This window comes from Hirundo rustica, chromosome 1, assembly GCF_015227805.2.
Source record: "Hirundo rustica isolate bHirRus1 chromosome 1, bHirRus1.pri.v3, whole genome shotgun sequence".
Lineage (NCBI taxonomy): Eukaryota > Metazoa > Chordata > Aves > Passeriformes > Hirundinidae > Hirundo > Hirundo rustica.
The window spans coordinates 130,480,932-130,505,513 of NC_053450.1; the positions used below are offsets into that span (position 1 = coordinate 130,480,932).

The 24,582-nt window shown below is 36.8% G+C and overlaps 1 protein-coding gene across 2 annotated transcripts in view; it reads right to left on the minus strand.

Annotated features, from left to right (window-relative positions):
• Positions 1-1,995: 1,995 nt before the first annotated feature.
• The window catches only part of UMAD1 (UBAP1-MVB12-associated (UMA) domain containing 1), a 78,434-nt gene continuing 55,847 nt past the window's right edge, over positions 1,996-24,582 (minus strand). For both annotated transcript variants that reach the window (XM_040082974.2, XM_058423369.1), the window contains exons 3-4: positions 20,220-20,308; positions 1,996-3,745 (exon numbers count right to left, since the gene is read on the minus strand). In XM_040082974.2, coding sequence (XP_039938908.1) covers positions 3,488-3,745; positions 20,220-20,308 — 347 coding nt within the window. In that variant the 3' untranslated portion in view covers positions 1,996-3,487. The remainder of the gene's footprint in view (positions 3,746-20,219; positions 20,309-24,582) is intronic.

Genomic DNA, 24,582 nt, shown 5'->3' on the forward strand with positions numbered 1-24,582 from the left:
AGTATCTGTTCCAAAATGTTCAAATGAGTATGTGATCCACTGTTAATCTCCCACTACTTATGTTAATGTACAGAGGCATTAGGCACTATTGTGCTGTCTACTACATGTACACAAAAAAGGACTATGGAACACAATGCTGATTTATGTCGTGATTGAGACCACCAGTATGATAGTGTCATCATATTCTTACCATCTGCACTTCATTCAGTTTCTATGGCTGTGATTCAGGCAAGACAGCTAAGAAAGGGTCTGTGGGAACTCGTCTCTCAGGACATTGAAAAGAAGAGGTAGTAGTTCTCTAGGACACTCAAAGTACATAAATATCTGCTGGTAAAGAAAGAACATGGTTTCAATGAAGGATACAAGGAGTTAAATTTTTTCTTGTTAGTTTAAGGAATTTGACATATTGATGGGAATAAGTCAGGCCTAACACACATGCCTTCTAATTTTGTGAGCTCGTTACAGAAAGCCAGGTTTAATGTTGATGAAAAGCTGCAGCACAACAGGGTAGGCTGAATGAACTCGGCTTACTAAACCTTTGTCTTCCTATAGCACCAAACAGGAGTCTACCTTTGGAATTTAAGGAGGATATTCTGCCTCTTTGTTGTTGTACTGTCTCCGGCTTCAAAAAGAAATCTGGTTAATCTGGAATTGCCCTGTCATCAGTACAAGAGTTGCAGTTACTCAGGAAGGGAAGGAGTTACCCCTAGGAGTTGCACTTCTGGTTCCTCTCCCTAGTCACTAGGCTGAGCAGAGAAAACCCAAAGCAAGATGAATTATCATGTCATAACAAAAGGATGGTTGTGGGGAGGAGGGCAGTTTCTCAAGCTCAAGTTTTATGCTATTGTTTAGAACAACCCGCTCATCTTGCCCAGGAGACTGTTTTAGTGCTTCTGTGAACATAACAGGTTCTCCAGCTAAAAATGCAATAAACCGTGTGTTATTTTGAGATACTGTAATTGCCGTGGTGAATATGCTCTTTGCATTTCTCCTTTAGGTGCTTCAGGGTGAAACCCTCTCCTCTGTGACCACACAAGTGTATACCTGCTGGCTGTTGTATCAGTGTTTGGATCACACTTCACAGAAACAGCAGAAACTGGATCTTTAACCGCTACCTTGACTGACCTGCCGGACACAACATTGTCTGGTTCCATTTCTGACTTTGCCACCAGGGAGTTGTCTTAGGGACCATCTCCCAGTCAGCCTTCGGTAAGGCTGCCTTGGATGCAGTTGTTCTTTGACTTACCTTTGAACACGTGCCATAAGGCATCAATCCAATTTTAGGGATGACCTCAAGCAAGGGAGAGGTTTGAGCTCCAGCTTTTGCTAAAGGGAGGGCAGTCAGGAGACACATTCCCAGTACCCTTGCTCATTAGTGGTACTTTGCTGGGTGTAAATTTTACCCTTCACAGGAGACAATTAAGGATTAAGACCAAATGTTTAAACATTTCCACATTTCTTATCACGGTGAATACAACTTCTTCCCTACTCTCCTTTGCTGCTCCTTTCCTTTTGAAAGGACACCTGTGAGTGCAACAGAGCTCAAATCTGACAAGACATTATTATTTTAGATAAATTGTCTAACTTTAGGCAAAAAATTATTGGAAAAAATTACATGCCAAGTCAGAAGAACCAGTATTGTGAGTTTGTTTGGTCTTCAACAGTGCTTTATAGCTCTGCTTCTAGACCAGCTGAACTGCAGAAACATTTCAGATTCAAAATGGACAGCTTGAATGGAAACATGCTATTTGCAGAATGATCGACTTTTTAACTGCTGGATATAAAATAATCATTAAAATTATTTTAGTGCTTTGGGTATGCGTTAACTTGAAATCTCTGGAAACAAAACGGTTCTGAACAACTTCACAAAATTAATTCTTCCTTCTCGTAGGCCTGAGTACTTCCTAGCTCTCAGCCACACTATTCTCCAAGCAGCATCATGGATGCCACCTAAACCACTGCAAGTCACCAACACAGCACACAGAATCCATCAGATGAGAGTGTGATATATTTTATTAGAAGGATACTATTTTTTAAATGACACTGAAAAGATTTTCAAACTGAATTTCCAAGTAAAGTTCTCATGAAAGCTGAATGGTCAGAGCTGTAGTAAACAATATAGGTGAAACCACATAATAATTCTCACATATAAAAAATAGCTCATTATTACTTGGCTTCTTTTTATTGGAGTGCAGCACAGATACTCCCCTTGAAACAGTAACTTCAAAACATTTAAGAACACAGCTGTCAAAAATACTAAATATGCACATTTAAAAAAATCTAAACCATTGATATTTAACAACCTAAGACATATTCACAATGTATTTTCTTCATCATTTTACAGTATTTATCTCAAATACTGTAAGAGGATCCAAGTCTGAAAATATATGTACTTTAAGCTACCACAAGAGTATAAGAGCATAAAAAATATAGGAAAATATCCACCAACATTTAGCACAATATATATATTGCACCCCAAGAGAGAAAACAAGTGTGTGTCACAGAGCATTATTCATCACAAATCATGATGCGACACCAGAAAGCTGTTGCTGGTGGAACAGCAGCTCTGGTCTTAGTTGGCAAAAACATGCTCAAAGCCTGTGAGTGGTATGTGAGAACGCATGTTTAGGTATTTAGCAGTTTAATTTAGTTGGATAAGAAACAATGTAATGTTTTCCTGTTGTTAAACATTGCCATCTGTACCTCTGGCACACAAATTAAAAAAAGAAGGGTGTGACCATTAAAAGTACGTGTCCTGAGATTTCCTTCTTCAGGGGGCAAAGAGGTTAAAATGGAAAAGCTGATCTGTATATAAATCAGGAACACATGTGGTAATGAGAACAAACAGCAGCCAACAGGCAGGCGGGGACAACTTCTCCAGGCAGGCACAAAATGAGACAGACAAATACCATCTACTGGAAAAGGGAAGGAAACAACTGATTTTCACTTTGAAATTGGTATATTTAACCAATTCTATTAAATCTTAATGATTACTTAAGGGCTTGTAATTAACTCTGAGTTTTAAAACTTGGTTTCACTGAAAAGCTCTCTGTCCAGTAGTGCAGGGCAGCATTGCTGTAGCATTATTATTGGTTTCTATCTGTACAAAATCAAGAGGTGATCCCAATATGTGTATCAGGATCTATGTGTTTTGTAACTAACTGAAATAGCAAAACAGTTGAGGCATAGACTTCCTCTTAAAGCCATGAAATGTTTGTGTCTGCAGCCTACCTACTGGAAATAGATACCAGCAGGCATTCTCCTACTGAGGCTGAAACACTTTTGCTTGATTTCTTTGGAAATAAATGGAATATTTAACGTACTAAGTTATAGTTCACTTGAAGCTAAGAAATCTATCACAGTTGTGAATAGTAATCCATTTGATATACCAGCAGCAAGCCCCCAAAATACTAAGTCAATTAAAGTAAGTCTTTATCTTCACTTTAAGACTTTTTCCTTGACAGAGGCAGAAAAAATAAAGAGAACATTACGGATCACAAAGCACTGAATTTTCAAGTGTAAAGTCATACCAAAATCTTGATAAATTATCATTGATGTCGTAGGTGAGCAGTCGGTCAGGAACGTCACTGTGGGTGCCCTGCACTGCTAACACATGTGGTGCGAGGGCAAAGGGGACGTCGCTCAGGAGGTCTGACATGAAAGGGCTGCTTTCCAAAGTCTGACTCCTTTGATTTCCCATCTCTGTGCTTGATACAGTCAACTGTGACCGGTGCCCTGTATTAATCTAAAGAGAACAGAAGAACAGAAATTTACACACTACAAATCAGGCAGCTATGGCTTTGTACTTAGAGCCACAACGACCTACTGATAAAGGGAAACAAACAAAAAAAACCCCCCAAACCTCCCCCCCCCCCCAAAAAAAAAGCAGTTTCAGAGTTCAGTTTAGGTGGATCTAAAGTAGCAGTTTTTAATACATGTTGTTATAATTCCTCTGCTCAGGTCAACCAGAATTAAGGCTAAAACAAAAATAAAACTCTGTAATGATGACTGAGATCACAGAAACACAGAATATGCTGAGTTGGAAGGGAAATTAGGATCATTGAGTCCAACTCCTGGCCCTGCACAGAACACCACAAGAGTCACACCATGTGCCTGAGAGCGTTGTCCAAACACTTCTCCAACTCAGACATTACTACCCAACATTACTCTGCATTTATGAAACCCCTAAGGCTCGTGGGACTTTTTGTCATTATGTTCAGTCTTGTTTAGGGGAAATTACTTCATAAAATTTGTTTCATAAACTGATGAAGCTCCATCTTTTGTTCCCCTGTGCCTTTCCAGAAGTTGTCCAAGAAAAGCACGACTTTCATCATTAAGAACTGTACTATCCCAGTTATTTCAAAGGATTAATGATATTGCTTTCCAGTGTGAAATAGAATTGCATGACTGGCTGGTAAATTCTGTTATATAGGGGTATATATGTACCGAGTATGATCTTTATAAAAAAACACAGTTAAAACTTAAAAAAACCATCAACAACCCAAGAACCGAAAACCAACAAGGAAATAAAAAAACCCTTGCCATACAGGAGCAGTCAACACAATCTAGAATAATGTTGAACGCAATAAACTTGTAAGCTATGATCCTGACCTACCAATATGACCCTACTAAGTGTTTATCCTGACACTTTTATCATTTTAAGAACAAAGAAAATACTATTTACTCTGCCTCTAGAAATCAAATGTAATTTATTTTAGTATTTATAGCAATAAAATCCTATATAAAGTGATACCTCTCATTAGGCACCCATAAAGATGTTCCTGATAACAGGCTCTGAGCAACCTAGTGTAGTGGAAGGGAGCAATGGCAAGGCAATGGCAAGGGAGTTGGAATGAGATGACCCTTAAGGTTCCTTCCAACCCAAGCCACTCAATGATTCTGTGATCTCTAGGAGCGAGATGTTTGTTATAAGGATTTCTACTTTGTACCAGCACACATACAGATATATTCAGTAACGTGTTGGAAACACGTTGTGCTTAACAAGCGATGAAGTCAGAGCCATGAACACAAGACAGGAATTTCTGAGTTTGATGAAGTCCTGACTTCTTCCTTTCAACCTCCCGTATTCAACACGCAACCATAAAACTCCAAAGCTTACACAGCTATTAGGGAAGGAAGAACACTGAAACGCTAATTTGGTATTCACCTGATCCTAAGAGTGAAATGAGTTTAGTCATATAGAGGTAGCTTGCATCCATGATTTTTAGAGTATGTTTTAGGGTGTCAAGATCTGACCTGTGCTGAAGCTGAATATCACAGATCATGGCTGTTCCAGAGAACATGAGGGTGTTGCGGTCTGACAGAACAGTTTGGGTGGTGGGGTGGGTGCTTTGTTTTCTTGCCCAGAGCATTTAGCCAGGGAGAAGGTCCTCCATCTTCTTCCCAAAGAAAGGACTGGCTTTGCTTTGAACAAGTGCAATCTGAGCACTAGTCATTCCTTACACAACCCAACATTTATCTGGTAATCAGATAATCTCACGAGTCTGTGTCACAGCCAGCACTTGTCTTGGGTGGTGGAAGACACACGCTCCTCCACAGCCTGTCGGAACATAAAGTTTCGTGATGCTGCACACTCTGAAAGGGATCCTCACTTGGAAGCTTTTGTTTGTACTCACAGTGATTTGAAACCTAAGGCTTAAGATAAACTTCCCAAGATCTGTTACGATCATGTCACAGGATATTAATGTAAAATTTCTGAAGGTTAAGTTTATTAAAAGGAATGACCGATACATACAGCTACTAACCTTACTGCTTATGATCCAATTCACAAGAGGAGCGATATTCTCAATGCTACTGTAATACTTGTATGGCTGTCAATACAGAATTCCTACAGCTACAGTTTACAGTTATTTCTTTATTTTCCCTGGCTTTCCTTTTCTCAGTTCTCCATCTTTAGATGTAGTTAACAGCTCTTCAGAAAGCTACATGCAACAGCAGAGGCAAGAGCTGATACAGAAGATTTCTTTTGGCTTTTCTTACTGATTCTGATACCTTTAGAGGACAGGGAAAATGGGAAAGCTAGCAGAGAAGTCAGGAAGATAGCCTGCATAGTTCTACTCCAGCTTTCCAAGCTGGGAGCAAAAAACCATGGGCAATAGTACTGTAAGTCTGTAAGTTCAGGAAAACACTAAAACATCTTGTACTTTTCTTTTCTAATCAGCATAGTTATCTCCAAGACGAAGATCATCAGCTCTCACTTTAAGAGGTATTAGTCTCTATGGCTGCTCATTGCTAACACTTTGAGAGAAGTCTTCCTTCTTGCCAGGGCCCAAGGTACACATCAGAACAAAAGTCATAAACGTGTTCTGGTACAGATGTATTCTCTTGCTAAGAACACTGCCAAATAGACAGAACATTTATTTATGTTAATATTTATCTGAAAGATCACCCCACAACACTTAAAGTGTGTCTTTACATTTGTTGCTGCTGTAAACTTTAAAACTTCCTTTAATTCCGGCTCTGCATGAATTTATTACATTCCCTCTGGAAAGAAAAAACTTTGCTTGTCTTTCATCATTCCCATATTCTGAAGGGAAGCCAGAAAGCCCCAGTTGAAAATCAAGGAATCAATTAAACTACATATTCAAAGACCTTTCTGCCTCTCTCCCCTCCCACATTTCAAGGAAAAATGATCCCTTGCTCACTGTCCTATTCCCACCATTCATATGATAATCAGAAATCCCTAGAACTTAATGTTTATTTTGATTGGTAAATTATAGTTTTATATACACCTGTTTATATCGTAATTGTCCCCCAAGCTGGGTGAACACAATTTACAACACAAATTAGACCATCACGTGGCAAAATTAACTTCAAAGAGGGAAAAAAAAGAGAGAGAACAAGAAAAAGATCTTGGATCTTTTTTCCTCCATAAACCTTTTGTTAGAGGTTAGAGCTTGTCTACATTTGTTAGAATGGTGCTAAATGGGCAGACCCAGAAATTAAAACCCTTTCTGTACACAGCAGATACCATGTACTGACAGTGATGGAGCAAGGACCAGCTTTAACTCCCAAGTAGCACTCCATAGTTGAAAGCAAGACTGCAGTAAGGAAGGATGAATTAATTTACTGTGTTAGTAAAGCAGAATTACTTAGAATTATTTTACTGTGAAAGCATAATTTTACCAAACTCAATCTCTGCATACTGTCGATGAGATTCTTAATAGTCTTAATAGGTTATGATACTTTTTGACTAGTCAAAACAGTATCATAAAGAAAGCCCAAAACGGTTGACATAAACACAGTACTGGTAAGTCAGAAACAAAGGATAGTGTGGTCTTTGGGTCTCATGAGAAGGTCTTGGGCCTAATATGACAAGATCAGTTCACAACGTAAATGTAAAAAGAGTCTAGATTTTCTGCTTCAGTTTCACATTTAATCCACTACTGTCTCTCTCATGAAAACAGTTATTTTTAATTATCTTTAAAAGTTTGCATTCACTTCTTCATTTATAACAAGTCACATTTTATATTACTTATCTATATGAAGAAAAAAGTTCCTCTCCTGAAGAATTCCGGTAACAAGAAGTAATTTTTCAGTTCTGCCTAGAGCAGTCATCCCAGGCAGTTGTTGCCCTTTGCTATGCAGAGCTGTTTCTGAGCATTCCTGTAGCGATATTTAGACATTGGCCTCCTTTGCAAGACCCTTTCAAACTAGACATGTTTCTGTGCTTCCAAAACATGAAGATACACTTTAAATAGGCTAAGATGTATTTCATTCATATGCTGGAGAACCCACATGAGTGAAAAGCCAACCATCCCAGCAGGCTTTCAGGTAGTGTGATGAAGAACTGGACAGTCTGGTAGAGAACGTCAGCCACCCATTGGGGACGAGGTCGCTCGCACTGCTTCCAGTGCAAACACCAGCACAAAATTATGTGATGCAACCGAGGTCAAGGTTATGAAATGGCTTATGCTTTATGCATGCATTCTTCAAGGATATATAGAACTGCAAGTCCTAGAAAATTTGATATTGCACATTAGTCACACTGGTTTCTACTTAAATGCCTAACTTACTTAGCCAGAATACAATCCATTCAGAGCATATTATCTGGACATTAGCTAAACTAAGCACTGCCAAATGCTATGACACAAAATCCTGTTATGAGAAATATTAATTGAACAGACCGAGAAGATCACTGATTTACATTTCAGCATACACCAAAGAGTAAAAAAAAAATTAGTAAAAATTACTAAGGTATGGCAATAAAATTGAATTCAAATAAGCAGTGTGTCTTCTGTATTCTTGGTTTGCAATCCAAAAGAACAGGAAGAAACACTATGAAAATATATATAGTAGCTGGCCACCAGATACTAATTGTGGTCTGAAAACAATATGTTATTTTGAAAGTAACAAAGTATAAAACTATCCTCTAAAGTAAGTTATTCCTTTTTTCTCTCTTCTAAAATATGTTTCTCAGCTGTTTTTAAAACCATCTAATTTGCTGCATGTCATTGTATTAACCATAAAGTTTGCCAAGAGTCTCATAAGGAAGAAAAAATGCACATTTTACAATGTACTGAGAAGCTGAATTTACAGTGCTCTGAAGGAGAATCAAAGATTAGTGCCAGTATTATTATCATCCAAACCCTTGAACAAGGTTTTCTACCAAAAGTGGTTAATTTAAAAAAATTTACACTTTCTGCAAAATAAAGAGGCTTTTTTCCAGGAACGGACCTATTTTTCTTTTTAAAACAGCCTTGAGAAACAAACAGTACCTTCAGTCTTCCAGAATATTTAGTAAACATCCAGCAATATAATACTTATGACAGACACCTGCTATGTGACTGCTGGTGAAGAATTATCTGTATTTCAGGCAACCTTGTGTTATTACAGGAAACAGTGAATCATAAGGTATCTACAATTTATTTAGCACTATATAGTAATTATTGATCTGTCTAGAAATGGAAATTGCCATATAGGATTACTCCTCCAATGTGTTTTGGTTGATGCTTTAGGGTACTCACTGGACCTCCTTAGAAAATTTGTAGGAATTCCAGAATGCGTATCTCCATTGATGACAATTCATTTTTCAAATAAAAAGGGCAACCACAAAGATGAACAGAGGAGGAAAGAAAAATTACTCACAAGGTTTGCATGCAAAATTTTAACCTAGGAGAACAGAATCACAGAATCAATTAGTTTGGAAAAGACGTCTGCGATCAGTGAGTCCAACCTATCACCAAACACCACTATGTCAACCAGACCATGGCATGGAGAGCCACGTCCAAGCTTTCTTAAACATCTCCAGGGATCGTGACTCCATCGCTTCCCTGGGCAGTCCATTCCAATTTCAACAACCCTTGCTGTGAAGAAAATTCCTTCTGATGTCCAAAATTTCCTCTGATGTCCAAATAGGATCAGCAAAACATTGCTGGCGGTGGGGAAAGTGCACAACATGATAATTTTCAAGTACCACAAAATCCCCAAACCAAAACATTAACAAAAAAAACTACCCCAACACACCAGTAAGTATGTGACCTGTATCCTTACAGAAGTATAAGAAAGGAACAAACCCACCTGGACAAGCACAATACAGATGCCCTGTGGTTTCAGAAAACCACATGTGAATAATGAGAGCTGCTATTCTTTCAATGTTCACTCAAAATTTCAATCAGGCCTCCCCTTCAGAGACACAAGAGAAAAGCTATTCCTAGCTGGGAGAGCAAACTTAGATGTAAGAAATGTTGGAGACCCTGCAGTAGCTTGTTGCTATGTTCAAATTTCTTCTGGTTGCTTGCTTGCTTGCTTTCTTAGCAGAAATGCAGTGTCTGGGATTGTAGCAGTGGCCAAGGATTGGTGTTCTCAGGGGCAGACCTACAGGCTGAAAGGTTTGGGTTAACACTGAGTCCTTGGAGAGGCTTTTCAAAGCAAGAATGGTTCTCAGTGGAAATCAGCTTTCCCATTTGCTTTGGACTCTTGTTTCCAAGCTTCTTATGACTCTAACTTTGTAATACAGCAGTAGTTTGTCTTTCTTAAAGAGCTCCTACTACCTGTACAAGTTTATCAATATTGCTATTCAGAGTAAAATAGAACCAAATTTTAAAGTAAGAGTTAAGAATATTTTTACTAATTTTTTACATACATTTTAGGTATTTTTCCTTCTCCTCTAAAGCATGCTTTTCAGCTGTTTCTTGACTAGAATTGAATTAAGGTCAGGTTAATGCCAGTGAAATCTTAAAGAAAAATAATTCTAAACAATGAAAAGAGGTTCTGACATTCTATGGTTTCTTTTTATTACAGCAAAGCTCCTCACAGAGTATCTTGGCCTGCAAAGAACAGCAGAGAAATCTTTGCTAAGCCACACTTTCAGTATCAATACTGATGCACGTTTCTGAATCCTTATTGGCATTAAAGCAATTGGAAAAGTGTAATTACTACAACAATTCTGTAGTGTAAATGTAGAATACACTTGCTGTAATTAGATGTGATTCTTGCCTTTTCAAACAGCCATAAAGCTGTTAATCTCTGCAGAATGGGAGAACTGCTAGATTGCCATTTGAACTCTGGATACTCAATGTTCCACAGTTAAAGTGTGTTAATTAAAATAAAATTACACTTTCTGTAAAAAGAGCAGGGTTTTTTTCCAGAAACAGACCTGTTTTTCTTCATTATCCTGGTAAATACTAGAGATGCCTGTGACTTTTATTTATGAGACAACTTGTAGGATGTAATTCTACCCTGAAAAGTATTCTACAGTACCATTAAAGACTTCAAATATAGTGTCTAAACCAACTACCTCATTTTGTCATCCTAGAAGAAATAAAATTATTTTCTTCGTTACCAATTTTGCAAACTCAAACCAGAACAAGATGAAGGTTCGGTTTTTACTTAATCCCCTATAACAATATGTCACAGGAAATATTTTGAGGGGTGTTAGTGATAAATTTAGCAAATATAGTGAATTTAATATAACCAAATTTGTATAATGGTATTTTTATTTATTTCTACTTTTATTCCTTTATCCCTAACTCCTATTATTTATTTCATTCAGTAATTGTTTGAAGAGAGAGAACCAAAACAGCACAAATGTGAGCATCTATAATGAGAAACGATGAAATTGTGAACAAACAGGGATAAGATGACATGAAAAGAAGACTGCAAACCTAAATATAAGCAGAAATAAGAAAGAAGCAGAAAATGTTGTAAAGCTTTATTTAAAATTATAAGGCTTAATTCCTCACCATTAAGTGAAGTAATTATGCTCTTATCCTTCCTTCTATCCCAGCCAATTTCACCACTGTTGGGTCTGATAACTGAAGACCTGTATCAACACTTATGCCCCCACAATAGCAGGATTTCTTTCCTTGCTGCCTCCCCATTCCTCTCTGGAGGCCCCTAAGTTTGAGGACACCATCTTTACAATGCAGTCCCCTCTGCAACACAATTATTGTAATAAAAGTTATTTTAGAAGAAAGACGGGGGTGTGGGTTCAGCAAGGAACAGTTTATCTAGATCCTGTGTTCCTTCAAAGTACTATGCAAGCTATTCATAGCAAAGATCTCAACATATTAAGCAACACGAACAATATTTAACATATTGTGCCTCTGCCACTGCCAGGAAATGGTACTAACTAGGCCAGATTTTTTTTTTTCCTTTTTCTTTCTGTAGAAAGTTTCTGTATGCTAGAAGATTAAAAAGTTAATGAAAATTACTACAGTAAGTGAACTGCAAGCCAAAACTGTAATTGAAAATGCACACAGCTCTAGACATCCAGCACTGTATTCCACAACCACAAATCAGAAGTGAAGGACAAGTCAATATATTGCAAAATGAACAGGCAAGTCTGATAAATGCTGATAATGGATTTGTTTTGTAACCTCAGTATCATCCAGAAGCACAAAGCTTTTACATTTACTTTGCTGCTGCCTTCATTCATGATGTAATTCAAAACTCATATAACGGACTTTAAACATGGCTGGAGAATATACTAAGACATTAATTGAATATAAAACCTTAACAGCACAATTAAAACTAAAAAAAGAATTAAAAATTAAAAAAACAGTATTTAAATAATCTCTTTTAACTTAGCAGCTACATTTGGTCTATTTACTTAGTGACGAAAAGATGTGGTATTTTCTCTACTGCTTCAAGCAAAAAAATATTGTAAAGACTTTTGAGAGGTTGACCTTCTGAACAACAGAAGCTTAGACTAACTGGGTCTCTGCAGTCATGTCTCTCTACCTCTTGTTCCCAGCCCCTGCTACTGTAGAAGCTTCAACAGGGTAACCTGCAATGGTAGGAAAAAGATGACATATTTGAGATGGCAGATACCCATGGAGCAGAACCTCTAAAATGAGGGCTAATACTGCATTCTCTCATTACTGTACTAAGTGTGTGGAAATCCAAGGATTTGAATGCAAAAGAAAGCTGTCTACCAAAAACAAAGGAACTCTGAAAATTAAACATAAAAAACAGTAAGAAAATATTTAGCAAACATAGTTACACAAAAAATAAAGCCAAGACATTTTCCTGCAAATTAGAGTAACTATGGAAAGTGTCGATCAGAAAGTTGTTTTGTTGTTGGTTTGGGTTTTTTTTTTAAGAAGAAAAGGAAATCTCTCCTTGAGTAACTGAAGGAGTCAGCAACATCAATGAAATATCTCCCTAGAATGTCAATATCAATGAGAGAAAAAAGACAGAGGGGTAACAATTTCTATCAGAAGAAAGGAAAAGAAAATTATCTTAGACTGGGTTTTCAGAAAAGAAGAGAAGTAGAGGGAACAGAAAAGAATTACTAGTCTGAACTAAGGTCAGTCTTGCTCAGCAATACCTAGGAACAACATCCTCAGCCATGCTTTCAAGAGTTCTGCTCAGTAACTAAGCCCCTGGATCTTAAAAGGATTCTCACACAGATGCACGAATAAAAATTGCCGTACTAAGCGCTATATTCTGAGGTTTTTATCATGCTGCTTAAGTTCCAAGCATGTGGCAAGACTAACAATATGCCTTGTTTACAGACTTAAAATCTTTCAGTGCCAAAAAAAAAAAAAGAAGAAGAAGAAAAAAAAAAATTAAGCAAGTATCTTCTCACACAACTTTCCACCTGCTTTCTCCATAGAGATTTGGATCAGTAAGAGAAAGGAAGGATGGGTATTTGACTTTAATTTCCTCCATAAACAGTCTGTAACTGGAGCACTTGTCAACACCACCTTCAGAAACCAGGTTACCAGGAGCCAGAGTTTGTAAAAGCTTCAGTCTACAAACAGCAACAAGACTTGAGTTGTCCTCAGCACCTACTGATCAGGTTTTTCAGATTCAGGAATAAAAGTGTCATGACCCATAAAGTAGGAAAAGGCAAATTAATTAATTATTTAAATAGAAAGGAACTAATACTGGTCCACTTCTTTTAAATAAAGTGGCCTCTTTGACCCTCCTTGTTCTCTATGGATGGAAAATAACTGGATCACAATGAAACAGAAGAAAGGGTACTTTTTTTTTTTAAAGATAAATCAGTTTTTATCCAGCAGTACTGCTAATCACATTAAAAGAGCAGAAACACATTCTTAAAATTTGTAGTACTATCGAAGCAAAGAAAAGAAAATTGTAAAAATAACTTACATTTTATTTTGTATTTTTAAAAAGTGCTTTAGAACAACATTTGAATATGTGCTTCCCAGTGCACAGTCTCTCACAGGAAGGACAGGAGCTGTGAAGTTCTGGTTTGATTTTTTTTAAGGCGAAAATTACACCAGAAGTACATTGCAGCAAAAGGATCAAACAACACTGATGGAAGGTACAGAGAAACATATTCCTATCTTACCAATATTAGCATTCTGGGCTGAAATGGGACAATTTTCCTGTCATGTTTTCTTTCCATTAAAATGGACTGCTCACTCCCATTTGTGTTGAGTTTTATGTTTGGTCATTTTTTTCCCTTGAAAGTGGCAGTGGAACTAAGCTAAAGACATTATTTTTTTCCTTACTTGCTGTTTAGAGTTAATTGTTAACAAGCTGCCCTATGCTTTCTCTCACCATTTTGTGCTAATGCATCACATTGTAAATATCGGTGTACCATATTAGCTCACAGTCTCATCAAGTGATGTATGATCTACATTACATTTTAGATCAATTTTAATATTGGGAAAGCCCAGAAGGTTTGCTCTGAGAGGCAGGATGACTGACTGATCAATCTGTTGACAGCAGCAAAGTGAACCTGCATTACTGGCTTTTAGTCAAACCACATGTATTTGGGCAAGAGATACGGGATAATCAGTAGCTTTATCTGGGATTAAGCTAGTCAGAAGATCTCAAAATTAGAGAAAGGCTGAAAAATGTGATGGGAACATCTGGGCACCTAGTTTGAGCATCTTGTGCTACAAATAACCAATCAATGTAACTGAGTAAGCAAGCAATTAAATAAAACATAAAGTGAGTCTTTGCCCAAACTAAATAGGGAGGTATGCAGTGTGGTTCTGCATACATGTGCCTTGATCCCCATTTGATGTATATGTCCTTTTTAGTAAAGCCTCATTCTTAAAGAGGCTGAAAATCAGGCCAATTATACTATTTTATGAACTTTTTACATGTGGGTACATACGCTGCTATCTACAGGCACAGAATTATGAAAATATACCATGCCTGTGTGTCATTCTTTCCCTACAGGATGTCGTTTTGTCTTCTGTTGCTCAAACATCACAAATTGTGCAATCTGACTGCAGCACTGACTCCACAGGCAGAGCTGTGGGAGAGGGGGCTGCTCCAACCCATTTGTTGTGTTTACATGTATTTGTTGGCCAGACAGAACATTCATGTCCCACCTTGGACGGCTGTAAGGCTTCCTCAGTTCTTGTACTGAAATCTCAGTTGAAATTACACAAAGGGTTTAGCAGTATTTCACACTTGCAAAGTGCTATAGAAAAGTGTAAGACAACACTGCATTACATTTTTAAAAATGAACTGTTTTCTAAGTTCAGAGAGGAAGTTTGTGACAACCACGTCAATTCACATCTCTCAATTCCCACTCAAGTTCCCCATATCTAAAAATATAATGCTTTCCTTTAGAAAAAAAGACAATGGACATAGTATTCATGATACTACTGTGATTACTAAGTATCTGAATAACCCCAGCTGTGTATCATGTTACACAAACAAGTCCAGCTATTAACTTCAGAATTGAGAAAAACCCTACAAGGAGATAGTCTTCAAAAACACCATGGGTCTTACTGGTTGACCCTGGGTCAATAAGTTGCACAAATTGCAGTTTATAAAATGTTGTTTGTGAGGCCAATGCAACTAATCCTTTATGACATGAGGAGCAGACCTTTTCATATATGTACATATATCTAATATATTTACACATAATGTGTATATAAACCCTCCCCTGAGTTGCCCAATTGTTGTCCAGTAAGGGCAGACAGAAGCCCACAGGTCTACGTGTTCCAGAAATCTTCCTAGAATGAAAAGACTTCCTTAATATTTTGGGAAATTATCTAACAGATAGCAATATGAACATTACAATATAATGAAGCTTTACAAAGTAAATACGTTATTGAACACTAACAATTGTAATATGTAATAGTTGTAACATGTAATAGATGTAATACACAATATTTGATCTTTTTTAGCTGAATGGGCTATTTACCTTCGTTTTCAGTAAGATCACAAGCATATACTCTGCCTTTCTGATCATATGCCAGCTCTACTTTATATGCACTTTCCATCTGTGGCTGAACATGGATTCCCCACTGAAGTCCCAGTTATTTACTACACACAAAGGATGAAGGAAGCTAAGAAAGGTGATGTTCATTGCAGCCAAGGTTGAACATGACTCATTTAAAGGTAACGTTAAAACTTCTTACAGCTCATGACCATGCACGATAGTTGAGTAAAACATAAAATCTTTCTTCTGATGATACCAGCTTTTCTTTTCACAGAAAAGTACAAGCTTGATGACTTGCAGCAGATAGTCTTATTCCAGTCCCTTCTAAGAGTGGTTAATTTCATTAAGTGATTATTGCTTACATACGCAATTAAGAAGAGAGGAAATATGGAGCAACATGCTTTAAGGGTTTTATATATGAAAAAGAAGATCTTAGAGTTAATATGACATATGACAAGCAATTAGTCTAACAAGGCCATAACTAGAATTCTACCTTATGAGAGCTTAAAAAAAAAAAAAAAAAAAAGAGGAAAACAAGATAACTACTATTATTCATGTCTTGGAATTATATCAGCTGATCTGCTCTAAAGGATATCCTAAAAGTATATCAACTTCATCAATACTTGTTAATATCACTAGAAGGGTAAAACAAAATTAAATTATCCTTATTCTGTGGATTTTCAACTCTCATTATCTCTTCCTTGATATTTTATATTTCATAGTATTTCTGTCTTCAATTGACTCATATGTCCCCTAACCAGATGTCTAGGAAACTGTTATTTACATCCATGCAGAAGCCTTACACAGAAGCTGTATAAACGATTTTAATGAGTCAATGCAAATTCAGACATTAAAAAAAAAAATAAAAAAATCCGAATTTATTTATATACTTGCCTAAAATGGTGCATACCTGTTTCTACATTCATAAAATCATAGATAATTTAAAATTTACTTCAGGAACCGTGGGCTCTCTATCTGCTGTGTTCTCAGCTTTTAACGGCAAATTACGAAACGAAAGGGCACAAGAATCATAGCAGAACTATTACAATTCATAAAGAAAACTAAGTCCTAAGATGATAAGAATCACAGCAAGGTATATAATTAGAGTGGCTGTAACAACAACATATAAATTAGATAATTATGGATTAAGCAATCCCTTGGGGGATTCTCTCTTGCCCTAGAAAACATATAACAAGCTCCTTAGATAGAAGGCAATAACTATTAAGTGTTTGAGGGAGAAGTAGGACTATAAGGAAAAACAAAAAAAGAAGACACAGAAAGACTAAAAATCTAATTTAAAATCTAAAGACGGCTTTCATTTTTGGTAGTTTATTTTAATACACTTACTGGTCCAGTTTTCCCCCATTAAATCTGCTGACATCTGTTGGCTAAAGAGCACATGTCAGATTATCCAGAAGTGCAAGATCAAATAAACATGAACTGCTTCTTAAGGTGACAGTAGGGAGATACAAAACACTGCAGCGATTATCAGAAATGTAATTTTTTTTGTTGTTGTTTCTTACATCAATGCAATAATCCCAGGTGTCCTGGACACTAGACATACAATAATCTTCATAAATCCTAATTCAAAGCCATACCATCTGTCAAAAATATTTTTTATGTCTCCTAATAGATATGCTACATAATTGCTCTCACAGTAGGGCAAAAATACATGGTTGTACTAATTTGCTTTACCAGTGGAATAGCTCATTATTAAAAATAACCCCCCATTACTGCGGTTTCTAGAACTCTTCGTATATCAGACCTAACCTTTCCATTCTGCTATTTTCTATAACCTCAAATTCCCAATGAAAGCAAATAAAGATTGAATTATCCGGAAATTGTACAGTAATAATGGAAAAAATCACAAGCATAAAATAAATAAAACCGCAGTGTCTCTTTCTATTATGACTGTGTTGCAGTTAAAATTAGCTTTGTATTTCATGGTCACTAATTTACTAATTTAGTCACTAATAAGACTAATCTAAGTTCTCAGCCCTGCAGAGCACTAACCATTTTGGACCCAATCCAGAAAAGCACTTAAATATGTGTGTGACTTTTAGTTCATGAGCCTGAAGCAACTTCAGAGGGATCAGACAAGTCTGATTAGGCCCAGAGCACTCATTACCCTGCCGGACAACACGTCCCCCTAGGAATGACCAGCATCAGATGACTCTCCCAAACCACTGTCCATGCTTGTGGAGATGGAGAGAACACTCCATATGGGATTGTTCAAAGCAGGAGCTTCTGTCTAAAGCAGAAGACAAAACGTTTGGGCTTGAGTCGGCCTTTGAGAACACCCTTCCTCCCAAGGAGTTTTTAACTACCTGCAACTCCCCTAACATGCACACAATATCCAAACAGCTGAAAACAACACTGAGGCATGGCAGGGATTGCAAGAGGTTCTGTTGCACGTTCCTAGTTGCAGCAAGATGATCTTGATACAAACTTTTATTTGTGCATTAGTTTAAATCATTTATACAAGATTATACAAATGTACGCACTTGACAATTCAGTGGTTGTGCAGCAAATGAATCCAATAGTACCTAAGAAAATGGGAAGTTCCAAAGATGATAGCCATTACCAAAAATTACCCCAGAAGATAATTTCTTCAAAAAATCAACCTCATTTCCCCTTTGAAAATCCATGAACAAAGTATTACTTCATTCTTCTTTAAATCACATTTCCAAAATCACTTTTCATGTTCCACAAAATTTATATCTAATAAGTAGTGGAAAAACTTTATATTTAAAAATAAAAGCACATTTCCAGCAACTGAAATTATAAACTGGTAGATGAACTAAATGCTCTTTTGTTCAGTTCTGCATGACAAATATCGGATGCCACTTTGCAGTAACAACTATATTTTAGCATACTGTTCTATGTTTATCAAGAATTTGTGGTTTTATACTAACAAGGTTATTATTTCCATTTATGTTCTATGTCTCTATGACATATTGAAAATGTAATACAATGCTTTTCCAGTTTCTCTAAATTGGTAAAGTTCTCCCATGAATTTACAAAAATATACTCACCACAGCAAGAAGGAATATTACTTTCTTAATGGCCAGAATTATTTACTTAATTTCTGTGATTCAAAATTATTCTGCCTGAGAACTTGAGAATTCCTTTGAGTAAATGTGAAGTCCAAATACTGAAATCCAGACTGGAATGAATTGCCTAAATATTACCAAGTGCTGAATCTTAATTTAACTGATTCTGTCACCAGCCAGTTCATACGAGTATTTTTGTGACACGTAACTATTTTAATTGAAAGGTGAAAATAAATCTTTGTTTCACTTTCACTGTAATATCTGCCATTTTATTTTGAAAACTTTACTTTTTCTCTCTAACTCATAAAACTTAAAATCTATACAAGTTCCTCTTTTCCTGAAATTCTACAGAAAGGAACAAACCACTGAGGCTGCAGTAACTGGCAGTTTACCATCCCCAACAAGAACATCACAATAAGGGAAACTACTTTTGTTCTGTAGGTACCTACTACATCAATTCATTATACTGCCCAGATAGGACTTCAGTTACAAAACATCCTGGCTCAGATGTGCATGGATCTAAAAGTAGACTAAAACTTTGCAATTGGTTGGAACTAATTCATAATATCACATTATCAGAAGGCAAACTACACAATACTTATGATGAATTAAAGATTTCTGTATAGGACGCAGTTTTAAATTTTAAATTAAAAAAGAAGACTTCAAGGCACACATACACACAGACCACATTTAGAGAAGGAAAAACTGTCACACACAGCTCTACTATACCAAGGGACTTAGCAATAATAAATATTGAAACGGCATTGAAAAGAGACAGACAGACAGACAGACACTGTTAGTACCAAGGTGAGATATGGAAAAGAGACTGGATAGGATAAGGGAAAAAAAAATGAACCACCACAAAAGCACAAGTCTAAGCCAAACATCTTCAGTCATCTTGCAAATGTCTAAAACTATATGGCAATGGCAAACAGGCTCATACTTGGTACAAAACCATTTTCAGAGTACATGGAGAAGAATATATATGTACATCATATGCAGAAATATCCTGAAAAGCCCTCGCCTGTAAACAGGTATCAAATATCAAATAAAACAAAGAGAAAGAAGTTCAGATTTACAGCCACACAGTAGAGAAACAGAAAGGGAACACACAATAAAGACAGTCTATTATACTCACACATTTACATGTTACTCATAATGGTAGTTGTGGAAACAGATGACTTATGTAAATGTGTGACATTTGCCATCACTGCTCACCACACTAATGCTTCTATGCAATTCATTAACATTCTAGCTACAGTTTCATGCTTGCACAACTCAAGTATAAAAGTAAGATATTCAGCAATACCATACAGCCCAGTGTTCTACTATTTCCTTTTCAAATCCATGGCAGCGTGCTTGATATTACTGCCACCTAATTAATAGCAGTGCTGCTTTTATGATAGATGACAAGGAAGGCTGAGAGTCATTCAGCCAATGGAGGATGAGAATGTGGTGAAACCATCTTCTGCAGGACATTGCTGCTTCTTAAATGAGCTACTATGGGAGTTTCATCATGCCTGCATAAGGAAAAAGTCTCCTACCTGTGATGAAGGTTGACTGTACATCGGTCTGGTCTCTGGAAATGAAGTTTTATCCTTTGAGTTTCTACTTTGATCATCAGCTGTGTCACCTATCAAAGTAAAAAAAAACCCCTTTTAAATCACTGAAATCCTTCATAGTTTACAAAGAGTAAGAAAACCTCTTCAGACTTCCTAAAATCAAATTATACCCTGAGAAACGGGGCACTCTGATGCCACATTTATATTTATGACTTTGAACATGAGAGAAAATGAGAGAATTGAGAAATTTTGAACATAAAGAGAAAAAATGTTGAGCAGTGATCTGCAAAACCCAGGACCAAATCTGTATCAGTTATTTAAAGGGAAAAATTCTTGGGGGAAAAAGGGAGAAAAGAAAAAGGCAGGGCCTGTATTTTTGCATACTTTAGGACCATTTAGTTCTAATAATTAGCAAAGGGTGCAGAGCAGTGTGACTATGTAGTGCAAAGGAGATACCAGGTGTATATCCATCACATCCCAATCCAATGTCAGGCTAGAAGCACTGTTACTCTAGCCTCATTCATAGCCTCATTTCCACACAGTTGATATCTGTACATGAGTGCAGAAAAAGAGACAAAGCATTCTGAGAAATGGCCTGGTTTTGACTGTATGGGGATAAAGGCTGTTTGGCAGGCTGGGCATTAATCTTCTCCCATGGCGTACACAGGGCTACCTCTGCCCAGGATTTTAGCAAGAGGACAACTGAATTTATCCCAAAAGCTGCAGCTGGTACTGATCTAAAGATGGGCAGATCATGGCAACAAACTAGAGACAAGATTATTTTCACATTTATTCTTAAGACAGAAGGTACAGACAAGATTATTTTCACATTTATTCTTAAGCCAGAAGGTACATTATCAATTTTATTAAAAAGGTAGAAGTAGTAAAACCTCAAAATCAAAATTTGTTTCTCAGATGTTGCAAAACAAACATCCACCTATCCTATCTTCTCCAATTTTGTCAATGGAAAACTATACCAGAAGTTGTAAAGATTTGAAGATTATCTCCTTTTGCTGTTAGTATTAGTCAGTAAATAGTTTGTAAGAGCAGACAACTGAAAAATATTAAAGATTTAGTTACATAATTTTGGTTTTATTTTTATTTGAATTCATACTGCTTTCTGTAATGGCATATATTGGAAGTCCGTATCTTTAAAGAGTCCTGCAGCAACAACTCAAAATGAAAGGGTTCAAGTTACTGTAGTTTAATTTCTTTGCTAAACCAGTGGTTCTGGCTCCCCTGTTCCATTTTCCCCAGAGATTTACTTAGAGCCAGTGCACCAGGCAGAAGCCTTTGGAAACAGCAGCCAGCTTCTGTCCGTGCCCAGTTAGGCTGAAAAGCCAATGACACTCAGGTCCACGCATGTTTGCTCCATACGGTCATGGCCCCTCAGGTCTGACTGGTCAGATCCCTCAAGTGCAATGCAATATTTGGTAAATATTTTTATGAAAACAAGCACTAGTATCTAGTCTTCGTGTCTGCTTTTAATGCCCAAGTATTATTCCTAGCATTGTATGCAGAGAATCATCATCTTTGTCACGGGTCTTTGGTGCCTATTGATTTCATTAATGTCTACACTTTCCATTAATGTCTACACTTTCCAAGATCTTTTCTGAAAACTAAAATACTCCAGGGCACTTGTATTCACAAGAGCTATTAAAAAAAAAAAGGGTGTGGGAGAACAAAAGAAATCAGTTAATCTTCCATTCCACCCCCAGTACCTTGAAAAACACCATTTGTAAGCACCCATAAGATAACGAGGTAAATAACAGTCATGAAAATCGTGAATGTTAAACAATTAGTTTACATTTGTAATGAAGTAGAGGCCTGCAAACAAAAATTATTACAAGCCTTGTAAATGCACCCTGGCTTAGGGAGGTGCAAAAAATGGTTAACAGATACAAGAAGAGGGCACTAAGGGATATTATTGGTACACTTGCTGTGGATGAGACTGCAAATTGGTTTAAATTGTACCAACTTTAGGCTAGATCAACTTCTCCGGGAGTAAGGCTACTAAAGCACTTTGAACAATCTAACAAAATGGTTTCTCTTAACAGTGATTAATCTCCAAAGGACTTCAGAGATAGGCTGAAGAAACATCTGTCATGAATGGTTTCAATCATGCCAAGACAACGAAGATGAATGACCTTTTTGTGTTCTGTTCTAGTCCTACATTCCATGATCAGTGCGGGAGAAAAGACTCCACAGGATACTCTTTCCTAAGATCAGGGAGCTTAGCTGTCTGATGAAGAGTTTTGTGAAGGCGTTAGGAGACTGCAGTGAGTTGGACAACAACTCACCAAGTGTGTAAGGGCAGAGCTGTGCGGGCAGTCGGTACCAACGGGACATACTGGGTGAAACTGAGTGTTTGCATCAACAGACTGAAAAAGGTAACAGCAGGGATTCAATAAACACAGGAACCAATGCTCTACTCCTTGTCTTTACAAGCCATTCCTGAGAAAGCATTCAGAAGTTTTTGTATGAAAAAAAACACTAAGAAAATACAATTCATGTGAGTTAATGCTATCTAGAATATACTTTTCCCCTGTGATTAGTTTTCCTTAAAAGAAAAGAGTCTTGGTTTGTAATCAGGACCAGAACGTCAAAAATTATCACAAGAAAGGAAGGATAAGAATAACTCATTTAGAGAGAAATGAAATTTTTTACTTAGAACTTTGTCATCCAGCTCCCAAAATTCACAAGTTCTTAAGGAAGCCAAATATAGGAATACACATAGTGTTTCACAATTCAATTTGTTTTTGTGAAACTACACTTCCATGCAGAGGTTTTCTTTATTAAAAATAATTTTAAAATGGAGAAACCCCAACATCTTGCCAAAGTTTAGGCACATGGTCCTGCAAGGAAAAGCCATGACTCTTTGTACAGACTTATATGATTTCAGTTAATGCTGAAGACACCAAACTAAGACATCCAGCAGGATGGAATAGTTTTCCAAATAAATTGGTATTTTCAGTGTACTTCTTTCACTAGTTCCTATCTCAAATAATCAAAGAGATTAGTCATCCTTATTTCTACTAGCACAAATAATTAATTAACTGTGACATATCTCCCCAGTTCTATCAATTCCCAAACCTATCGAGCTTGCCATAGTTGACTTACCATGTTTACCCACCCACAACTTTTTTTTTGTTCATCTTGCCTTGATTTCCCATTGACCTACAGTCTAATCTCTTTCCTTAACTGGAAGTTATAGTTTGTCTTTCCTCTTCAGGCTCAGTCTTTAAAATCTTCTCTCTGTCTGGGTTTTCCTCTTCTCCTCTGCAACCCTGTGATCTCCTCTTCCTAGCACCTACCACCAGGTGAGGAAGGGGGATTATGCCAAACACCAAACAGACATGAGAGCACAGACCTTTGGGTGCAGGAACTGTGTGGGTTCTTCTGAGTACTTCAAACATTCTGGTTGATAGCTTTTGACTGGGGAAAAAACCCAAACAATCAATCCACCCCTCCCCTCCAAACACTGGGAGAAAAGCCCCCCAAACAAACCCAAAAAAGTTATCTTACACAATCTTGATGTAAATAGGTATCCAATCATATTTTTGCCTAACTAAGCAACTGAAATCTGGCTCTGAAGGAAGATCATAAATAAATGACCTTAGTGGAAAGGGTCCCCATAAAGTCTTTCATCAGAACTGCAAATATGTTCACAGATACGGGCAGAAGGACCATGGTAATCACCTAGCCTAAACTCCTTTAAAAATATAGGCCATAAGATTTTTTGAATTAATTTGTTTGTACTAGAGCAACTTTAAAGCTGTATTTTAATCAGGAGATAAAAGACAAAATTATTTATTTAAAAAAAACCCACTTAGATTCTGGCTCATATATTACTTGGTTTAAGCATTGTGCAAATTTCAGTCATAAAAATCCTCTAGAAAATAAATCTAAGTCATATATCAAAAAAATGACATATACTTTTTAAAGTCTATAAGAATTAGAAATGAAGGGCACTTCATGCAATGTAATATGGTTTAAATATCAGCAGAATAATCTGTAATATGCAGTACATTACTGGGAAAATTTATCAGGAAAAAAATAATCATGCTCCTTGCTGTAAAATACTGCCTTCCATAGTAATGGTAAAATATTTAAAGTTTGAAGAGAAAGTAGTAGGCGTATTTATTGTACTGTTCAGATATGCTTGTATTTCAGATTCTCAGTCTTGGGAGACTGTTTTTAAGTTATATTAAGCCTCTTCCAGGCCCAAATAATCAGTGTTGCACTGAAAGGTCAGACACACATTTCTCCTTTCACTAAGCTGATGCTGGATTTATACCAACATTCTCCAAGTTCCACTGCTATCTTTTTCCAAGAACTGCAGCCA